Source organism: Penicillium macrosclerotiorum (genome assembly GCF_028827735.1).
Source record: "Penicillium macrosclerotiorum strain IBT 26536 chromosome Unknown utg000007l_segment0_segment0, whole genome shotgun sequence".
Lineage (NCBI taxonomy): Eukaryota > Fungi > Ascomycota > Eurotiomycetes > Eurotiales > Aspergillaceae > Penicillium > Penicillium macrosclerotiorum.
Window position 1 is genome coordinate 3,838,906 of NW_026643086.1, and position 19,253 is coordinate 3,858,158.

At 49.5% G+C, this 19,253-nt stretch overlaps 9 protein-coding genes across 9 annotated transcripts; 5 read left to right on the plus strand and 4 right to left on the minus strand.

The window, feature by feature from the left end:
* Positions 1–755: 755 nt before the first annotated feature.
* N7462_008205 (uncharacterized protein) lies at positions 756–2,854 on the minus strand (the record flags this gene model as incomplete). Its single annotated transcript, XM_057079923.1, has 3 exons — positions 756–1,952; positions 2,076–2,394; positions 2,517–2,854. 3 exons carry the CDS (start codon positions 2,852–2,854, stop codon positions 756–758), a joined length of 1,854 nt encoding a protein of 617 aa, XP_056932593.1.
* A 1,384-nt stretch (positions 2,855–4,238) lies between these two features.
* On the plus strand, positions 4,239–5,866 carry N7462_008206 (flavin-containing monooxygenase; the record flags this gene model as incomplete). The annotated part of the gene is made up of 2 exons (XM_057079924.1): positions 4,239–4,520; positions 4,589–5,866. 2 exons carry the CDS (start codon positions 4,239–4,241, stop codon positions 5,864–5,866), a joined length of 1,560 nt encoding a protein of 519 aa, XP_056932594.1.
* Positions 5,867–6,195: 329 nt separating this feature from the next.
* Positions 6,196–6,956, minus strand: N7462_008207 (uncharacterized protein; the record flags this gene model as incomplete). Its single annotated transcript, XM_057079925.1, has 3 exons — positions 6,196–6,608; positions 6,662–6,874; positions 6,944–6,956. The coding sequence occupies 3 exons, from the start codon at positions 6,954–6,956 to the stop codon at positions 6,196–6,198; spliced, it is 639 nt and encodes a 212-aa protein (XP_056932595.1).
* Positions 6,957–7,558: 602 nt separating this feature from the next.
* lcp5 (small subunit rRNA maturation protein LCP5) lies at positions 7,559–8,713 on the minus strand (the record flags this gene model as incomplete). The annotated part of the gene is made up of 1 exon (XM_057079926.1): positions 7,559–8,713. One exon carries the CDS (start codon positions 8,711–8,713, stop codon positions 7,559–7,561), a length of 1,155 nt encoding a protein of 384 aa, XP_056932596.1.
* Positions 8,714–9,037: 324 nt separating this feature from the next.
* Positions 9,038–11,218, plus strand: N7462_008209 (transmembrane 9 family protein; the record flags this gene model as incomplete). The annotated part of the gene is made up of 4 exons (XM_057079927.1): positions 9,038–10,139; positions 10,194–10,531; positions 10,613–11,048; positions 11,151–11,218. The coding sequence occupies 4 exons, from the start codon at positions 9,038–9,040 to the stop codon at positions 11,216–11,218; spliced, it is 1,944 nt and encodes a 647-aa protein (XP_056932597.1).
* Positions 11,219–12,159: 941 nt separating this feature from the next.
* N7462_008210 (EF-hand domain-containing protein) lies at positions 12,160–13,076 on the plus strand (the record flags this gene model as incomplete). The annotated part of the gene is made up of 3 exons (XM_057079928.1): positions 12,160–12,283; positions 12,367–12,662; positions 12,897–13,076. 3 exons carry the CDS (start codon positions 12,160–12,162, stop codon positions 13,074–13,076), a joined length of 600 nt encoding a protein of 199 aa, XP_056932598.1.
* Positions 13,077–15,296: 2,220 nt separating this feature from the next.
* Positions 15,297–16,190, plus strand: N7462_008211 (uncharacterized protein; the record flags this gene model as incomplete). Its single annotated transcript, XM_057079929.1, has 1 exon — positions 15,297–16,190. One exon carries the CDS (start codon positions 15,297–15,299, stop codon positions 16,188–16,190), a length of 894 nt encoding a protein of 297 aa, XP_056932599.1.
* A 20-nt stretch (positions 16,191–16,210) lies between these two features.
* On the plus strand, positions 16,211–16,810 carry N7462_008212 (uncharacterized protein; the record flags this gene model as incomplete). Its single annotated transcript, XM_057079930.1, has 1 exon — positions 16,211–16,810. One exon carries the CDS (start codon positions 16,211–16,213, stop codon positions 16,808–16,810), a length of 600 nt encoding a protein of 199 aa, XP_056932600.1.
* An 842-nt stretch (positions 16,811–17,652) lies between these two features.
* N7462_008213 (uncharacterized protein) lies at positions 17,653–19,041 on the minus strand (the record flags this gene model as incomplete). Its single annotated transcript, XM_057079931.1, has 1 exon — positions 17,653–19,041. One exon carries the CDS (start codon positions 19,039–19,041, stop codon positions 17,653–17,655), a length of 1,389 nt encoding a protein of 462 aa, XP_056932601.1.
* Positions 19,042–19,253: the final 212 nt, after the last annotated feature.

Sequence of the window (19,253 nt, forward strand, 5' to 3'; positions counted from 1 at the left end):
GGTATTCAAGCGTGGCCATTCATCACTTATTGTCGTCGTCGCCACCAGTGCTCTCTTTACGTTAAGATCAATATCCTTTTGCTACAAATAACAGCGATTGAATCATACTGGAGGGGATCGTTTGCAAGCATATCAATAATTGATTTCATGGCTGTACAGTATGCTTGCAGAATGCACCTGACCCACTCAAGCTTTAAGCAATATGCTGATCTCTTCCACTGTGACATGATGCCCTGGTAGAGTCTCCATGGTTTTGAAGCGCACATCGTTCTCGAGAGCTGCCAGCCAAGTGAGATTTCCACGAATGATTGATTCCAAGGATCCTTGGCCCTCGGAAATTGACAGTGGTGGAAAGGCTCTGTGACGACAGATTTTGAGCTAAACGGTCGTGAAAATAGAGGTCTGTCTAATCACCCTGAACCAAATTGGCCCGGGAACTCGGTGGTATTCGTAAAACTTTCCCTGGACGATGCTAACCCGGGAATGGCAAAACTGACCACATGTAGGAAATCACAGATCCCTAAATTGAAAGGTAGAAAAGACCAGATTCGTAAGCGGCAACCCCTTCCTAGGGCGTCAATAACATTTGAGCGAATTATTTGACGGAGATGTACCCGGTACAGATTCAGAATGAGTCCATCATGTAGGGGTGATTTCGCAAGAGTCAAGATTCGACCAAGACTGCTGGGCGTGTACGAGGTTGAGGTATCATTCAATAAGACCAAATGTTAGGGAAAACTTTGTTGAATCTGTGTTCAACCTTGCTGCATGCCGACAGGCCGCGCCCCTTTCAGATTCACCACTCGGCCCCCTCCCCCTAGCCCTGGACCACCCAAGGTGGTCGGCGGTGCGGGTCGAACCCATCCAGGGACATTGGAATCTTCTTGCTCCCGAGCCATGATCGCTTTCCAGACTATCGGAAATCCGATAGGGATGGCTCCTGTTTGCCGTGCTCCGGGTATCGCAAATCGGGGGTTTCGGTGAGTCAGATAGCCCCGTATCAGTCCTTGTGTGATTAAGGAGGCGAGAATGGATTCTACCTCTTCCATAAGTAAGGATTGCTTCTCGGCTTCGACATCTTCACCGGCGCCCACCGCATACGGGTCCAACTCGTATTGCTCAAAGTCTGTCGCAGGGTGACCATCAATTAGTTGACCAGGGACATTTTCCTGCCAATGGCCACTCTCATCGAAAAAGCCCTCGGGGGCCCAGTAGTCACCATACTTCATTAACAATTCCTGAGTCATCAGACTGCCCGGATCCCCAACGCCCGCAAAGTCAGGATCCTCGGGCTCGGCGATTAACTGAGAGCCATAGGAGTGGAAATTTGTTATATTAGATGCCAACCCATTCACCCGTGGTGATTGATGGCGGGATTGAAGCCACTGAGTAGCCGCGGCCAGCTTGTGCAGATAAAGGAAGGGAGGGGGTCCTCGTGGTGCCTGCGGTTGTGGTTCCACCTGAAATCCGGCATGAACGAAGACTTTGCGACAGAAGGACCGCCAGACTAAAATCTCACATCTATTTCGCAGAGGCAGCAAGATCCCTTTCCCTTTAAACCAGTGCGCTGCCGGTGACTCTGGCGAGAGGTGTTGGCGAAAGGCAATATAATCGCCCCGGATAATTAGGCGACAGAGTGGCTCAAACTTCTCTCCCAGAGATTGGGCCTCCGGGCGGTTGAGTAGCTTCCGAGACGGGAAACGCCCGAGAATGATGTTGCAGGGGATCAGGTAGGTGAGAATCAGTTGTCGCTGACTGAGTGCTTGGCGGTGGCATTGATCATAGGCAGCTTGCAGAGCAATCAGAGCCGGATAGACGAGATTGTTGGAGAAGAGATAGCGCCCCAGGTAGTAAAGGTAGGTGACACGCTGGGAGGCCGGAAAGTAGGCTAAGGGAGGGGAATGGGCACTGATGCTGGCGAACATCTGTTCGGCATTACGGAGTTTACCGCACTGGTTTGATCGATTTGGTCAGCTAGGGTTGTCTGTCAATAGGCCCACGATTTCTCGGGAGAGCTGAAGCCCAAGATCAAGCCTGGGTGGGGGAGGCGCGGGAGCGCAAACTGATTTGCATACCTGAAATAGGAGCTTGAGACAAAGATTGGCCATGAGGTAGATCCCAATTCGCTTTCCCTCGGGTTTCCCATTCGGACCGGGCGCGCCTGTACGATCCGTCAAGCATTTAATAAAAGCCTCCCGCACGACGTTAGCGGACTGTTCCACCAAAGTTACCTTCTCGTTGCTCTCCTCGCCCTCCGTGCGTAGAATATGCGCGATCAATTCCGGACGGCGATCCAGTCCCATAGCTAGTTTAGCCAGCACTTTTGACAGATACAAGACCATGGGGAGGACAATAACGCCCATTTGACTATCTCCGAGGGCTAAGACACACTGGCTATCGTCACCTCCTCGGGTCACGCCCGCATAGTGGTTAGCCGCTGTAGTTCATAGTTGATGACTGCTCCAGAAATACCTACGCCAGAGGCGAGGATGCTGGAGGAATATTGGACCACTTACTTGAGCAGTCCCTTCAGCATGTTATAGGTCTCAAGCAAATTGTCGGTGTTGACATCGCGAAGAAAGACAAAGTAGAGTTTCATGAAGGTTGGGAAGGCAGACCAGGAGGTCGCGGTCTTATTCCGTGGCACCAGGGCCTCACATCGCTGCAACAGCCTTGTATCGCTCTGAGGACTTGGTGGGTAACTTTGGCGCAATTCCCCGATCATACGCTGGTAGATGTCCGACAGGGGCGGCTCGATTTGTAGAAAATCCTGTAGCTTGGCCCCATCGCGCGTCTGGATTAAATCGCTCAGGCTGCCGAGGAATTGATCTAGGATCGGGCTGGGAATGGCCATGGCGCTTGTCTTCGGCGGGCTGACCGGGTGTCCGAGATGGAGAACGTGAAGGGGGTAATCACAGGGACTGACGAGGAGGAGGCAGCGGCATGGCGTGGGTTGGGAATGAACGAGAAGTAATAAGTCTCGTGCTGAGGGCGAAGTGAAGCGGATGGGACTTAATGGAGGTGCTGCGCACGCAACACGGAGTTAAATGTGAGAGCTGTAGGATGTCGAGCGAACGCGACATTTTCGTCGCCTGATCTATCAGGCAACAATCAGGCATTGTTCAGGCAGGCATAACGGTGGACTAGTACAAACTAGGTCTAGCGTGTTAGTCCTGGGCACTGGCACTGAGACTAGGTTATTTTGCTTCAGTCAGTCCGACAGGGAATCATTGTTCCTGGGGCGAAACATCCTTCTATTCGCACTTGAATCAGAATTGGCTTTGTAGTCTGTGGTTTGCTTACCATGACTCGGGACGTTTGATTATTCGTGACGGTCAAGATTTCCTCTCATTTGAGCGAAAAATAGTCCGATCCGTCTAGGGTGAAGGTGAAAGTCGTTTAATAAAAAGTCTAAGATTTCGGCACTATGTAGGGGGGCATATACGATGCAGTATCCAGGATAATTCCGTCCGGTTTCTTGAGATTCACCACCATCTATTTCTGTTGCGGGCAGTACATATATGTAGATATATATCAGCAGGTGGGGGGATTGGTGAGAACTTGTCATTACTGAATAGCAAAAACAGACATTCCAGACACCTCGACAGGGACCACTCAAACAAGATTGAGCCCCATCGACAAACGTGTGAGGCGAGCCAGTGACTTAAAGCAGCTTAACGGTCGTGCAGCGCCCATGCGCCGGTGACCGGGACTTCTAGGGCAGTCTGCAGGATACAGTGAATGTATGACTACTATACATCCAATCTACCAGGACGCACTGAAAAGGACAGCGACTCTGAAAGATGGCTTTCCGACATCTGGAGACCAGGGCAAATCAGGGAAGGGCAATACAACAAACACTCGGTGCCCTGGATAGCCAAGCCCGATTCCAAGGTCGAGACCTATGATGTCATGGCAGTATGGTTTCACAATCTCCGACAATCAGACAATATTCGACATCGGCCAGTCAATCACATGTGAAAACAGCCCGTTTGCTGCTCATTTCAGGTTAAATCTGGCCATTCCGAGCGTTTCTGGTGTGCCGGACCCCATTGCTCAATCCGACCACTGACTCCATCCATCATCACATCACGCCCTCTGCTGGTCCCATACAAAACAAAGCAAATTTTCCCTTTTCCGGGTTGAGAATGATTGATTGATTACAACTTTTCTCTCTCCACATTATTTTTTACCCCTCTCTTCTCTCTTCCCCTCCCTTTCTTCCTCTAATAATCGCCATGGCGGTCCCCCAGTCGACCATCCCGGCAATCATTCGACGCCCCTTTGTTCAGAGCTTCACCTGGCTGTATCTTCTTCTGCAGGCAGTACTGAATTATCTCTTCGCCCCTATTCCCCCTCCCCCAGCGACAAAGAACCTATCCGCTCCGCGGAAGCGCGTTGCGGTCATCGGCGCTGGGTTGACGGGAGTCTCATCTGCAGCGCATTGCGTGGGCCATGGATTCGATGTCCAAATTTTCGAGTCCAGGGCTCAGAACGAGGGGCTTGGTGGAATCTGGAGTGTAAGTCTGATGTCCAACGATGATTCTCGAGAGTTCTGGGGGTACACGGTCATTAATGTTCCATATAGAGAGTCAATTCGACCTCCGGACTGCAGGTGCACAGCTTGATGTATCGGTTCCACCCCTCAGTTCACTATGACACCGCCTACCCAGCTCAGGGACAAGTCCGTGAGCAGATCGTGGATCTGTGGAAACGGTATGATCTAGAACGACGGACGGTGTTTGACACGCGCGTCATATCGGTTCAGAAGACCAAGAATGGACAGTGGATTATCAACCAAGACGAAGATCAGTATGGCCAGTTTGACGGCGTCGTCGCCGCCGTGGGGGTTTGCGGGGACCCCCAGATGCCAACGCTACCCAACCAGGATAAGTTTCAAGGACAAATTTTCCACTCCTCCAATCTCGATGGCAAGGATGCCAAGGGCAAGAAGATTTTGATCGTGGGTGGGGGAGCTAGTGCGATTGAAGCGCTCGAGTTTGCTGTCAAGTCGGGTGCTGCTGAGATCGATGTGCTCTCCCGGTCCGACAAATGGATTATCCCTCGCAATGTGTTGGTTCAATCTTTGTTGGCCCTCAATGTTTTCGGTCAAGAAACTTTCCTGTCCTGGATTCCAGAATGGTTGCTGCGCAAGTTCTTCTACCGGGACCTTCAGGACATTGCCCCGACCGATGATGGGATCTTCACCCAAACGCCCATGGCCAACTCGGAGCTCTTTGATCAGATTCGCCAAGGTAAGGCGCACTGGTTGCGGGGTGATATTGTGTCGGTGGAAGAGAAGGGTGTACTCTTTAACCATCGAGCGCATGGCGTGCCCAAGGGTGGACCAGGCAAGGAGCAGTTGGTCGAAGGCGACATCATCGTCATGGCGACCGGATTCAAACGGCCCTCGCTCACCTTCCTGCCCGAGGAGGTCTTTGAAGAGCCATACGGTCCACCCAACTGGTACCTCCAAGTGTTTCCACCCAAGTACCCTGACATCTGTGCCAACAACAGCACATACATCGATGCAATCGGGACCGTGGGAAACATGCACATCGGAATCTACACGCGGTTCTTGATGATGTTCATGACCGACCCCTTGACGCGACCCACGGAAGAATGGATGAAAATGTGGATTGATTTCACGCGGTTTATGAAGCGATTGGCACCTACCCGGGCCTTTCACTTTTTCACCTACGCCGAACTATTCTACTGGTACATTTTTGTCTTGCTCATTAACCCGTTCCGCTGGAAGTGGGCTCTGTTTGTCTTCTTTGGCATAGGCCATGGCCTGCCGCTGATAGTGGTGGAACAGGAGAACCTATTTCGTAAAGAGCTACGGAAAGAGCGAAAGGTCCAATAAGCAGTCGAACTGAGGCATTTTGGCACAAGACAAACGGTTCGTCTGGGACACAGGACTCGACGATGCAACGGCATGACCAAATTTCTCGAGTATATTCAGGACATTGATCTAGATGACTGAGGAGCGATGACCTCGGCTAATCAATCTATCTGCATGAATGCCCGGGGGTCGCGAGCATATGACTGATACTTGCCGACTCCTGATTACCCAAAGCTAAAATTATCCATTAAAAAGGCTCGAAAGGCTTGTAAATAGGCCTTGAAATTAACAAAAAAGTAAATTGTAGAAGCGGCGTAAAGGGGTGCGCGGGGGTGTCAAATGCACCGGCATCACTGGCCCTTGACCTCCGGGGCCATCATGTTGTCCATCTTGCAAGCAACATTTCCTCCGCGAGTAATCTGATTGGAGAGGTAACCTTTCTCCTCCAACCACAACATGGGCCACAACATCGTCACACCCACGACACAGAAGAAGGTTGCAATCAAATGCCAGGCCAGGATTATCCAATGTCCAAGGTGCGGAAGCAGAAACTTCACAAACTCGGATGTTTGATACAGATCCTCTTGTTTGGTAATGTAGTACAGCGTCCGGTCTCCGTTGGCCGAGACATCGTTCTGAGTAGAGCCGGTCGAGAGGTCCAGCACAGTCGTGAGAGTGGCAGGCGCAACATGGAAAGGCACAATCCAGATGGAAAATATTTGAGACATGTGAACATAAAGCTTCGAATGTGGCTCATCAAATGCTAGGAACCCGTCAGTTGTGTGGTCGCCGGGACTGGAATAGGGAACCACCAACCGATGGAGTGTATCTGCATCTCAATGCGAGGTGACATGATTTTGTACCACTGGAAGATTTTGATCACCCACCATCGACTGCCATCAAAACTGGGAACTCGACAGAAGGGATGCACAAATGCCGCATTGGGGGTGAAAAACCGCTCCAGAGCCTTTTGCTGCAATGAAGGTGACGACTGGGTGAGAAGTTGGATGACCGTGGGGATGTCCGTCACTACGGGTCAAGGGTTAACCACCAGTAGTTTCCACATTGAGACAGCAGCTCGGGGAAACTTCATATTACCTGGGTGCTCCATAATATACGAGTGTTCAAAAGGGGCGGGTTAATTATCTCAATGAAAAGCACGGCGTCGATAGACGAGAGATCGTGCACGACCGCATTATCAAGAGCTGCTGGGCGATGACATCATGCGGGCCCCGGGCATGTGAAATTGCTCTGTCGCCTAGTTTTGGGCCGGTGTGCACCACAAAGGCCAGGATTGAGATAAAAATAGATGTGATTGAAGATCAGAGGGAGAGAGGTGACGATAGGGCCTCCGGGCTTGTTTCCCGTGGATGTAGCCGTACGGTGCTGCATCCAAGCTACACTCAAGATGCGGTCCAAGGGCAAACGGGAAGAGGCATTGGTCAACGCTCGGCATGCCGAGATTAGGATAGTGTCTTCCCGGTACCTAGGTTGACTAAGTGGGGGAGATTGGAATAAGACATGGTTCCAAGAAGGTAAATTCCAAATGCATATCTTGTCATTAATATCAAAGACAATGAGAGATCTAAATACAGTAGGAAAGAGAAGCCTTGCCATTGCCATGTCAACTCCGGTGATATCGTGCAGCGGATGAACGAGATAAAGTGAGAAGAAAAAGAAAGAAAACCAGGCGTAGGAGCAGATCGGCTATGGCTATCGCTTCCAACTTTCAATCTTCTTCCGTCGTTTGTCGAAGATCTCGCCCATACCGACCCCGTCACTGCGTTGTCCATCTTCGTTTGCCTTTCGTTTGCGACTCTTGTCCAGAACAGCACCGCTATTTTTCCCTCGGCGTGTAAGCCGCTCGATGCGATCGGCTCCCTCCGTGAGTCCCTTCCATTCGTCGCCGCCAAACGTGGTGTCGCGGCCGCGGCCTTGTTTCGCCAGTTCCTTCTTAGTCTCTTTCGGCAGACGCACGAAATTTGTTTCTTCATAGCGAGTCCGTTCCGCTTCACGCTCTCGGTCCTTCTTGGACTTGGTTTGTCGACCACCAGCGAGAATGGTACTACCGATGCTGGGCTCAGCCATCGGCGCCGCAGACATTTCGGCGCTAACAAATTCATCGATGACATTCGACCTGCGGGGTCGACGGTCCTCCCGTTCACGACGCTCGGTGGTGGGTAAGGCAGTGGGCATGATCTTCGGCGGCCGATAGATGCCGTCGCTGGGCTCTTCCCGGGCCGACTTGGATTGAGGCTGCTTCTGGTCGACCTTCGCTTTCGAGAATGCCGCAACATTCGGTCGATACGACATTTCGTCCATATTTTCCTCGTCTTCATCGCTACTCTCATGACCGCTACTACTCGCATCGTCATCATCTGAGGAGCCTTCGGTCTTTGTCCCATGGGCCTTGCTGGTCTTCTTCGACCCAGGCAACGATGCAGGGCCTTCCATCCGCTCCGCATTTTCTGCCGCCTTGATGACCTTGTCGATTTGATACTTCAGACGGCTTTCTAACGGTCGCACACCGCGATCCAGGAAGACCCGAAGCTCAACTAGTTTTTTCACAGCCTCATCGCGCAGAGAGACATCAATCGCATTGTCCCGTTCACCAAAACCGGAACCCAGAGATGTTTGTCGCAGTTGAAGAATGATCAAGAATACAAGATTATGCAGATAGGATAGCAGGATTTCGCTCTTGGTATCGAGAAGGGAGATGCCATCTTGGGCAGGCTCAATCGAAACGTCCGAGGGCGCCTCTTTCCGTAAGGCCGGGAGGGAGGACGGGGCATTGTTGAGACATGAATAAAGACTATGAAGTAGTGTCGATAATGTCTGGGCGCGAGGAGGCGCTGTGCTTGAAGCCATGGCGAATGGATCCTTCCAACACGATGCTCAAGCCCGGGAAATTTTTTGAGGCCGGTCTTATCACCACGTGAGCCAGAATAATATCACGTGATTCATCGATCGTCATTCTGTCCTTTCGTAGCCGCGTCTGTCTCCGTTGCGCTGCAGCACACAGTACGCCGGGATTTCTTTTGCCGCTGAAACTTCAAGCTGCGCATATATTCCGACTCGGGGAACAGGTCACTGAATCTGTCGCCACTATCGTCTTTAATCCCAAACCAACCTGCCGAATCGCCGATGAAGCTGGGCTGAGCAGTCCTCCCGCGAGAACGCTCTACCCTCACCATGCGGTTGACCGACCGAAGTTCCCTGCTCATTGCCTCCCTTCTTAGCGTCTCCTCAATATCAACAGCATTCTATCTTCCTGGGGTTGCGCCGACTTCCTATGATGTCGGCGATAGTGTCTCGCTCACCGTCAACCATTTGACCCCTGGCCTGTCACGCGATGACCAGCTTCACTCTGTATTCGCATATGACTACTACCATCCTTCATTCCACTTCTGCAGGCCAGAAGGGGGCGCCCAAGATGTTCGCGAATCTCTCGGAAGCATCCTGTTTGGTGATCGGATCCGTACTTCCCCATTAGAGCTTCACATGGCCAAGAATGAGACGTGTAAAGCAATCTGCGCAGAGGTGACATTCGATGCACGAAGTGCAAAGTTTACGAATCGCCGGATCTCCCAGGGATATAATATCAACTGGCTTGTTGATGGGCTGCCTGCGGCGCAGCTGAACTACGACGGAAACACCAACACGCAGTTCTACAACCCGGGATTCTCCTTAGGCGATTTGGATGACAATGGGCAATCCATGCTGAACAACCACTTTGATATTGTGATTGACTATCACCGGGTAGGGTTCGGCGGCAAAGACAAGTATCGTGTAGTTGGTGTGCTTGTTCAGCCCGAGTCCCGCCGCGACTCCCGAATTCTCGAAGACGGCACCGTAGAGTGTGGCACGCAAGGAAATATGCTGACATTGAGTGAAGATGTGGATACCCCGATAACCTGGACCTACAGTGTCTACTGGAAAGAGTCCAATACGGCGTGGGCTACTCGCTGGGACAAGTACCTTCATGTCTATGACCCGAAGATTCATTGGTTTTCTCTGATCAACTCTGCGGTTTTTGTCGTCTTCTTAGTGGGAATGGTGAGTATGATATTGGTTCGTGCGCTCAAAAAGGACATTGCTCGCTACAATCGACTGGACCAAATTAGCCTGGAGGACCTCGATGGCACCTCGGCTGCTGTGGAAGATGGCATTCAGGAAGACTCAGGTTGGAAGTTAGTTCACGGCGATGTCTTCCGCTGCCCCAAATCCCCGCTGTTGTTGAGTGTCATGTTGGGCAACGGCGCTCAACTGTTCATGATGACCGGCGTGACCGTTGGTAAGTCATTCTATGCCCTTCATGACGGCGATGGTGATTAAAACTTTTCACCAGCTTTTGCGCTCCTTGGCCTTCTTTCTCCCGCCAATCGTGGCTTTCTGGCGACCGCTATTCTTTTGATCTCTGCATTGTTTGGGGCCATTGGTGGCTATGTCTCCGCACGTGTCTATAAGGCCTTTGGCGGCGAGGCCTGGAAGCGTAACATTGTCATGACTCCTCTTTTGATTCCCGGCGTCATCTTTGGCACATTCTTTATGCTCAACCTTTTCGTATGGGCTAAGGGATCAAGTGGTGCAGTCCCATTCGGCACCATGCTTGCCTTGGTTCTGATTTGGTTCGTCATCAGCGTACCACTGAGTGTGGCTGGTAGTTGGGTTGGGTTCCGGCAATCGGTATGATCGACCCCTAAATCCTTTAGGCTTCTACATCCCTTCTCGCCTCTCGTACTAATCAATCACTCCATTTATCTCCAGGCTCTCGAGGGTCCGACAAAGACCAATCAAATCCCGCGTCAGGTCCCTCCCATGGCTGGTAGCCTGCGCACGATACCGTCCATCCTCCTGACTGGAATCCTCCCTTTCGGCGCGATCTTCGTGGAGCTTTACTTCATCATGACCTCGCTCTGGACCAACAAGATATACTACATGTTTGGATTCTTGTTCCTTTGCTATGGTTTGATGATCATCACCTCTGCCGCCACTACTGTGCTGCTGGTTTACTTCTTGTTGTGCGCCGAGAACTATCGTTGGCATTGGCGTGCATTCACAGGTGCAGGAATGACGGGTGGCTATGTCTTCTTGAACGCACTCATCTTCTGGGCGACTCGTGTTAGCTTTGGCGGCCTGACAGGTGCAGTACTCTATGTGGGCTACTCTGCACTGATTGGTTTTGTTGTCTTCATCTTGACAGGTATCTCCGGAACTCCTTCCTGCGTTCTACTTTGATTTTGCTTTTTGATCCGGACTTTGTTTCCGATTCTCGAAGAATCACAACTGACACTTCTTCTCACAGGTTCAATCGGCGTCTTTGCCAGCTGGGCATTCATCCACCGCATCTATGGCTCTATCAAGGTGGATTAAAGCGCATTTCTGACCGGCAATTTATTTCGCCTGTTGCTCATCTGCACTCAGCAGTAGCCATGTCCTGCTTTCTCTATCTCCTTTTCCTTTTCTTTTTTGTTCGGGTAATATTTCGCGTGTTTTTTTAATAGCCCGACGATTGCATGGGATAGCCGGAAAATAGATACATTGCTTGTGGTTTCTTTTTTTCCCCTACTCTTTCTTTCATTTTCTTGGCCTCATGTTCTTTCGATATCCCTTCTCCCTTCATACGGGCCTTATACATTGTATATAAATCGGACTGCGTAGTTGTTAGGGGCCTGCCAAAATTGCACAATGCCAAGCCTCCGGGAGAGCCTGGACTTGCTTGCCACTTCCGAGTCTCCGACTCCCCGACTCCCCGATTTGCTTTTCCCTTCCATCCCTTCGACTTCCCAACTTCCCAACTTCCCAACTTCCCAACTGCTCGACCTGCCAAATTTCCAACGGGTTGAATTTTTTTTGATTTGATCCTCCTCGTGGCCTTGCAGCTCCTCCAACCATCCGATCTTGTGCTGTCCGGCCTTGGGCGCGTAATCTGTCAGGCCCCGCCACGACTCAGCCACACATCCATCCCCATCCTACCCCGCGTCACCAATTTCCCTTCTTTTCTTCGCCAAAAGTCCCATCGTGTTCCTGACGAGCTCCAACTCCGACTTGCATGCGCATAGCACCGTCTGTGTCCGTCTGTGTCCGTCTGGGTTTGGGTGTTTGACCATGGGCAAATCGTATGTTCGACCACATCTCCTGTCCCTCCCCCGTCACCCACCAACGCGCCGAATGCACCCCCAGCAGAAGCGCTTCGCACAGCAATTTTCCAGACCGAAAATGCCTTGGCAGTGATGAAGTTGAAATACTCCTCGCACAAGCTGTCAAGAGGGCTTGCTGTTTAGCGAGCCCTGCCTGACCGAGACTCCCTGAGCATGACTCTTAACTCCTTCCCGGCTGACCGGATCGGCAGACAATCGAAGCTTTCACCCTCTCAGCTTGAAGAGCTGCAGAAAGCAACCCATTTCGACAAGAAGGAGTTGCAGCAATGGTATAAGGGTATATGGTCTCTCAACAGATGCGACGGAAGGCGGGTTCCATCTTCCGCATGATTCAGGCTTGCTGACTCGCGACCTCTCTAGGTTTTCTCAAAGATTGTCCGTCAGGGACATTGACCAAAGAGGAGTTTCAGAAAATCTACCGACAGTTCTTTCCTTTCGGCGATCCTTCCTCCTTTGCCAACTATGTATTCCGCGTATTCGATTCTGACAATAGTGGCATGATCGACTTCAAGGAATTCATCTGCGCCCTGTCGGTGACTTCGCGGGGTAAGATGGAAGACAAACTAGATTGGGCCTTTCAATTGTACGATATTGATGGGGATGGAAAAATTACATATGACGAGATGTTGGCCATTGTGGAGGCCATATACAAAATGGTACGTACCCACAAATCATGAAGGGGAATGTAGCAAAGGGAACATGGGGATTGTGGCTCTTCCCACTCTCTTCTCTCCCCTTTCCCTCTTGACCCCCTCCCCACCCACGGCCCAAAAACTTTTCAGTCCTTAAAGTTCGTTCCGTCGGACAACTAGAGGATTCCCTTCCCTCTGCTCCTCCCCTCGTTGCCCCTAGTGGCTAGTGCCCATAATTAACGAGGTATTGTGCCATAGGTGGGATCAATGGTGAAGTTACCGGAGGACGAGGACACGCCAGAGAAACGAGTTCGAAAGATCTTTCGGATGATGGATAAAGACGAGAATGGGAGCTTGGATATCGAGGAATTCAAGGAGGGCAGCAAGCGCGACGAGACTATCGTCAGTGCCCTGTCGCTTTACGATGGTCTCGTATAGTTTTGAGTTTGGGGTCGCTCAACTGAGGGAGGCGAATGCGGCGCAAATGTGATATCTATTTCTTCTATTTCTTCTATTTCTTACTGCTTGGAGGCTGGGAGATTCATTTTTGTTGTTCAGCATATGGTTCTCTCTTTTCCAACTTTCTATTTCTCTTCTTCTTGTTCCTCTGTACATGGCTCCATGAATACTCCATATACCAGATCCAGCCCAGCGACGGAATACCCGGTACCTGGTCGTTCGCATGCTGTCTTGATCTATTTCGATCTGGAGTAATCTACAGGGATTGGTGAATATTCCGGATCCTCTGTGTACCGAGTACCAACAGTATCCATAGCAGGACGCTTCTTCATCAACCACCCCGGACCCATAATCATGCACGAAAATCCACAGGATCTGCATAATTACTGATTTATCTCGTGCACATGCCCCTGCATGTATGTGATTGCAGCATACATCAGTGGAGAGTAATGCAACCTGAGTACAACAACAACTCATACCAGTACTAGTACCAAGTTAGTAGTAGATCGATGTATTAGTCATTTCTCCTTAAATCACTCATCACATCGTCTGCCATCACCTGCTATCAACAACGGCCAAATCATTCTCGAGTTCGTTTATCTTCTGTTTGGCATGGCTGCATGAAGGATGGATTCGGAATAGACTTCATTGGGCTGGCCCATTTCCGATGCTTTCACCCATCTTTCCCCCTGTGGTTTCTTAGGATTCATCGCCATTTCTCCTCTATGGTGTATATTTACATAATTCACCCATTGCCTTGAACCACTCTGGCGTCATCCATCGTTGTTCAAGTCCTTAGCTGACCCTCAGTTGTCGATGCCTTGTCCGCGGTATTTCCACCGCCGTAGCCGCCCTGCGCTGCGACTCGATCCTTGTCATTTTCTCTGTAACACCCTGCTATACCATCGACATTCGGATATTATTGCGGCCCAGGCATCCCAAGTCGCGTCATAGTGGATTCGGTTGCCTTCTATATCGGCACCCGCAATACGCCGATAACGTCGGCACCACTTAGTCGATAGTTGCATGCGGCGGATGAGATAGCCATACTGGAGCAGTAAATCGCAGCGTATGACCTAACCCGTCAAACCATAAGCAACTGAGTTCCGGAAACAAATAAGGCGCAGTCGCCAAAAAAAGAATTCTATGTGATTTGCTGAAGACGGGCTTTGTAAGGACGCGGGCAATCCACACGACTTTCGAATGAGGTATTGCGTTGGTGTCATAGCGCGTAAAACATATAGGTTGTTGTAACAGCGGTACTCGGCGGCTACAAGGCGGGTACATGACGACAAAACAGTACTAACAAATGATCTTGCTAGTATTGAAGAATTGTTGGCCATTGTTGGTAAAATAATGATTTATGTGGTTCGGCTTGGAAACCATTCCCTATAACAAAGGATCAGTGAGTTGGCAATATTACGTGAAAATTAATCTAACTTGCCAAGGGATACACTAGAATAGGATCCCATTTGGCTGTCGAAAGTACGTATTGAACCAAGGCGCTCTATGGCAAGCCTACAATACAGGCAGGATGAGATGGATCAGCGAACCAGCCAACAAATTACAACACCATGATGGAAAGGAAGCCTCTCAGGGAGGAGACAGGTGCTGCTTCAGCGAAAGATGTGTAAAAGTTGATTTTCTCCCTATCGGAGATGCAAGCTATATATTGTAAAGACTGTGTGCCAGAAAAGATATCCTCCAATCGGAGATCATCTATCGTTGGCCATTTCCCACTACAGTATGTACATGTAATCAGCTAATTACCAGGCCCTCCTATTTTGTTTTTTGGCCTTCCGTAATCTTCGCAAGATATATATGATTGCAAATAAATTACCTCATGCCTAGGACCGTTCAATACATGTTATTTTGAACTCAAAGGCTCTATGGACTGAAAAGTCCTCCCATCCTGCACGGCTACTAAGAGTGGTGGCCTGAGAGCGTCTCCCATAGCCAACACTAGTGCTGTCCTAAAATAGAAATGTTATTGATGTAGCGCGACAAAATATGAGATAAATGAACTCTACCCATATCAAATATCTAAATCGTTCGATTCTCCAAGATTTCCGACTTCGTCTTCCCAGAGGCTCACCAGGATAGTGGGGAGTTTAGCTAACACCTAGCTATTACTCGCATCTTTTCAAGCCACTTCCATTTGTATTCTGACACAGTTACAAATTAGCCAACTGAGTCAAAATGGAGGAACTTATTCTATTTATGGTATGGATATCAGTGGTCGGTATGATATTGAGCCTTTACAGCACCAGCAGCTGGTTTGGGGCAGTCATCTGTCGGCAGGACCTATCAAAGTCAACAAAAGGAGATATACATTATGCTTCTTGGTGGCAACGGCGGTGGAGCTTTCCTTCGAAGCAGGCTCATCTTTCTCGCTCTGATCACTCATTATTTGAAGCAAACCTGCCAACCGGACTATTTGGCAAAAAGAAGGTTTATCTGAGTCAACTTCCATTGAAAGATGCAGCTCCCAAAGGGGCATGGCTCACTCTGCTATCCGTTATTCACCCGACACCCTCCAATGGGAACTGTCAGATCATGCCGGGCCGTCAGGCCGAAACTTGGAGCAAGTGCTCACTTGGTGATAAGCATACCGAGCGACAGCCGGAGAAGACTCCAAAGAATAGCTGGCCAGACGTTGCCAATCATGGTCTTTATCAGCACAAGGCAGCTCCAGAGATTGTTATATCCCGTACGACATTCATGGCCTTACTTTGTCTCACCAATTCACGGCCAGTTGTCCACCATAGTAGCGCCTCTGGGCATCGTGCCGCATATCCTTCTTATTGTGGACAGTGGCGTGTGGAATGGCCTATTGGAGACCGAGCACGCGTTTACTTTTTTGAACACGATCTCTATCCTTCATCCAAAGCCTTGTATCCACCAACTTTTGAGCAACGGGTCGACAAGTGCTTACAAATGCTAGCTGGTGTGATTGATTCGCAGACATCGAGTTTCAAATGCGCATTCTCGGGGCGAAAATCGCCTGGAAAGTATTTGCTTGAATATGGTCCGAAAGGATTTGGCGCCGTTCATAGCGGAAGACACCTTTATCATATGATGGGGGAAATGTAAGCGAAGTCGACTATCTCTTTATGAAGGGAATTGGGGAGGACGTCGAATTAGGAGAGGAATATGCTGTTGTTCTGCTACCAAATAACAAGGACGGGGAGCGTAACGTCACCTTGTACGTCCCAGGGAAGGAAGCTGCTATCCTCAACGAAGCTCTGGATAAGCTACCGTGGACATTTCTATCATGGTCTATCCACCGTGGCCTTCGAGACCTTCTTGTCGCTTTTGCCAAGGAAAGGATGGATAGCTATCGGACTAGATTAGCTGATACACTCCGCTTTGCTGTATTTACTTGGCCTGAAAGATTAGACGCTCGGGGATGGGACTCACGGTTTGTTAGGGAGAACATGGCGGACCTTGCGGCAAGCGCAATCTTAGCAGGTCAAGGCAATTCAGGAGATGCCGTGAGAATTGTGACTGACATAGCCACAATTATGTGGGACGGCGACATCTCTGCGCTTGATGAAACGAAGTTGTGGCGAGACAGCGTCTCCAAGCCATGCTCATCGGCCCTCAGTCCAATGGATGTCACTGCTTTGGTAAAATGCTTTGTTTTAGAATGGAGTATGGACTTGAACTACCAGATGTACCACGACTTTCCCATGGAGCTATATCTCGTTTGACCTATCTAGATCTTGTTGAACTGTGTCAATGAATACATGTATGAAACTGTATATACGTTCGTTTCTATATTTGGCTTGATCTACATCACAAAGATTTTGATACTTCGGGATAGCCGCATCGCATCATCAAATAGTATCGCAAATAATACAGAGTCTCTCGCCTAAGAATGTTGATTTGGTTTAGCTGTTCAATTTCGAGAATTTGAAGGGCATAAACAAACTGCAGAACCAATGCTTGAGATCACAATGGGAATTATTAAATACTCTCGAACATGAATAACTAAGCATAGGAAAAGATGCACTGAGTCAAAATAGAGATAATCTTCATAGCTATTTGTTCACAAATAATAAGCGCAACTCAATCCATATGAAGTTGCCATTACCTTGCACCGCGGAAGTTCTATCTCTATTTCATATCCTTTTGGAGCCACAGATGCTGATAATTTCGTAAACCAGACGATGGGCTGAGGGGCTAGAGTTGCAAATGCAATACAGTCAGCTTATATCCCTGCCAGGGTCTGCACTCAAGACCTATGTGGCGTCTCGGGATTACTCAATAAATCTTGGGAATTATTCCCGATTCAAAAGAAACAGTAAGACCTTATGTAGATATGCGTATTATGAAAATGAATTCTTGAAATTAAGGCGCAGGAAAATAGATAACAAGCTAATTCCAAACAAATAACAAATTCACCAGTGTATGGCTGTCCTAAAGCTATCTGGGGGTCACGGATATTTATGTCTACACAGCGCTGTAAGTCTGCTGCGCAGAACAAGATTTCACTCGTTATATTATATCGCCTTCAGTTAGAAAATTTAAAATAAAATCACAATGAGCGACCTTATGAGGAAGGACGAAGCTTGCCGCCACCGGAGAGGCTTACGGTCTTCTTTTTCAGCCACGAGTTATGGGTATTGGCAGGGTTGTAGTAGATGTTATGGCCTTTCGACTTGATGTTTGATAGGGTTTTGTCCCCATTTTTGAATGCCTGGAGATGAACATCATCGGTCAGAGTCCAGGTAGAAGTAGCATCAACCGAGATGGAGAAGGTAGCAGTGCCGCTGCTTCCGCCAAGAACAGCAGCACCAGTCCAGTCAGAGTAGTCAGCCAGCTTCCAGGTGATAGAGCTGCCGTTATAAGCAACGATGTTGCCCTCGAGGGTGGACTCGGAGACGGTAACAGTCACATCAGCAGGCTTGATCGCCGAGTTCTCCTCGGAACCGGCAAAGTAACTGAAGGCCTGTGTAACTTGGGAGGTGTTGGCAATAACCAGAATACCAGAGGCAGTGTTGATCTCAGTTGAAATGATCTCTGCAGATGCGATAATGTTCCCAAACCAGAGAGCCGCCATGTCCTCACCCGTTGTGGTAAGTCGAGAATTCTCGAAGCTCACTGAAGCACCGCTGTCACGAGAGGAAGAGCTAAAAAGAATAGTGCCAGCAAGCAGACCGCAAGAGAAATCAACGTTCTTGAACACAGAAAGTTGTTCCCCATCACTGAAAAGACAAGGGGCGTTCTCTGCCTTCCCAACAATATCGGTGCCGTATGTCTCCCCGAGGGTGTAAAAGATAGCGCTTCCAATGCCGGCAGTATGAGCAACTGCGTCTGTAATGTAAAGGTTTCCACCCGGGCTGTCGCCAGAAAAAGAAGAACAACGGTTACCGCCTGAATAGTGGCGAATATTATTGGCGTAGACAGTACCGTTTCCAGCAGCGTAGATACCGTGGGACACAGGTCCAGAGCTGTAAAGGTCGACATCCTCAACGTATACAGTGCTACCAGTTCCATACGCATAAATATTAGCCGCGCCGTTGTGCACAGTGATGTTGGTATGCGAAATATATGCTGTGGAGTCATTCGCAATATTGACGGCAGCGTTCACGCCGAAAAAGCTGGCTTGATTGAGCCAGGTGCTGTAGCCTTCCTTGATTACAGTCACATAGGAGATGTTGAGCTGAGAGCCATCGGTGGCAACAACAACGCTTGTGTCATTCTTGTCGACAGACACAGTCCTGTGTTCAAGACTTGCATCCGTGTCGTAGTAATAATAAGGACCGGTGATGTCATATATCAGATACTGGACACCACCATTGTCCGTAGTGTAGTCGGCCAACAGAGCATTGTCGGAGGCATCCGCAGCAAGGTCGGCATAATTACTTGGGTCAACAATAGTGACTGACGCTCTAACGAAAGAAGCCGCGGCAAGCAGGAGCACCGAGAAAATTCCCATTTTGAGTAATTGAAGACCAAGATGGTGGTGGAGAGAAGCTGGCTGGCGCCGTGTCACGGTACATGATATCGACGTACCTGAACTTCTTATATGGATTTTATGGTCGTGTATCCATTAACTACCGAATCCTATGACTACGAAACTGGTGTAGAATCAGCCGAAGTGGCCATTATCTCGGGATCAGGACATGTTTATTCCAATCCACCAATTTC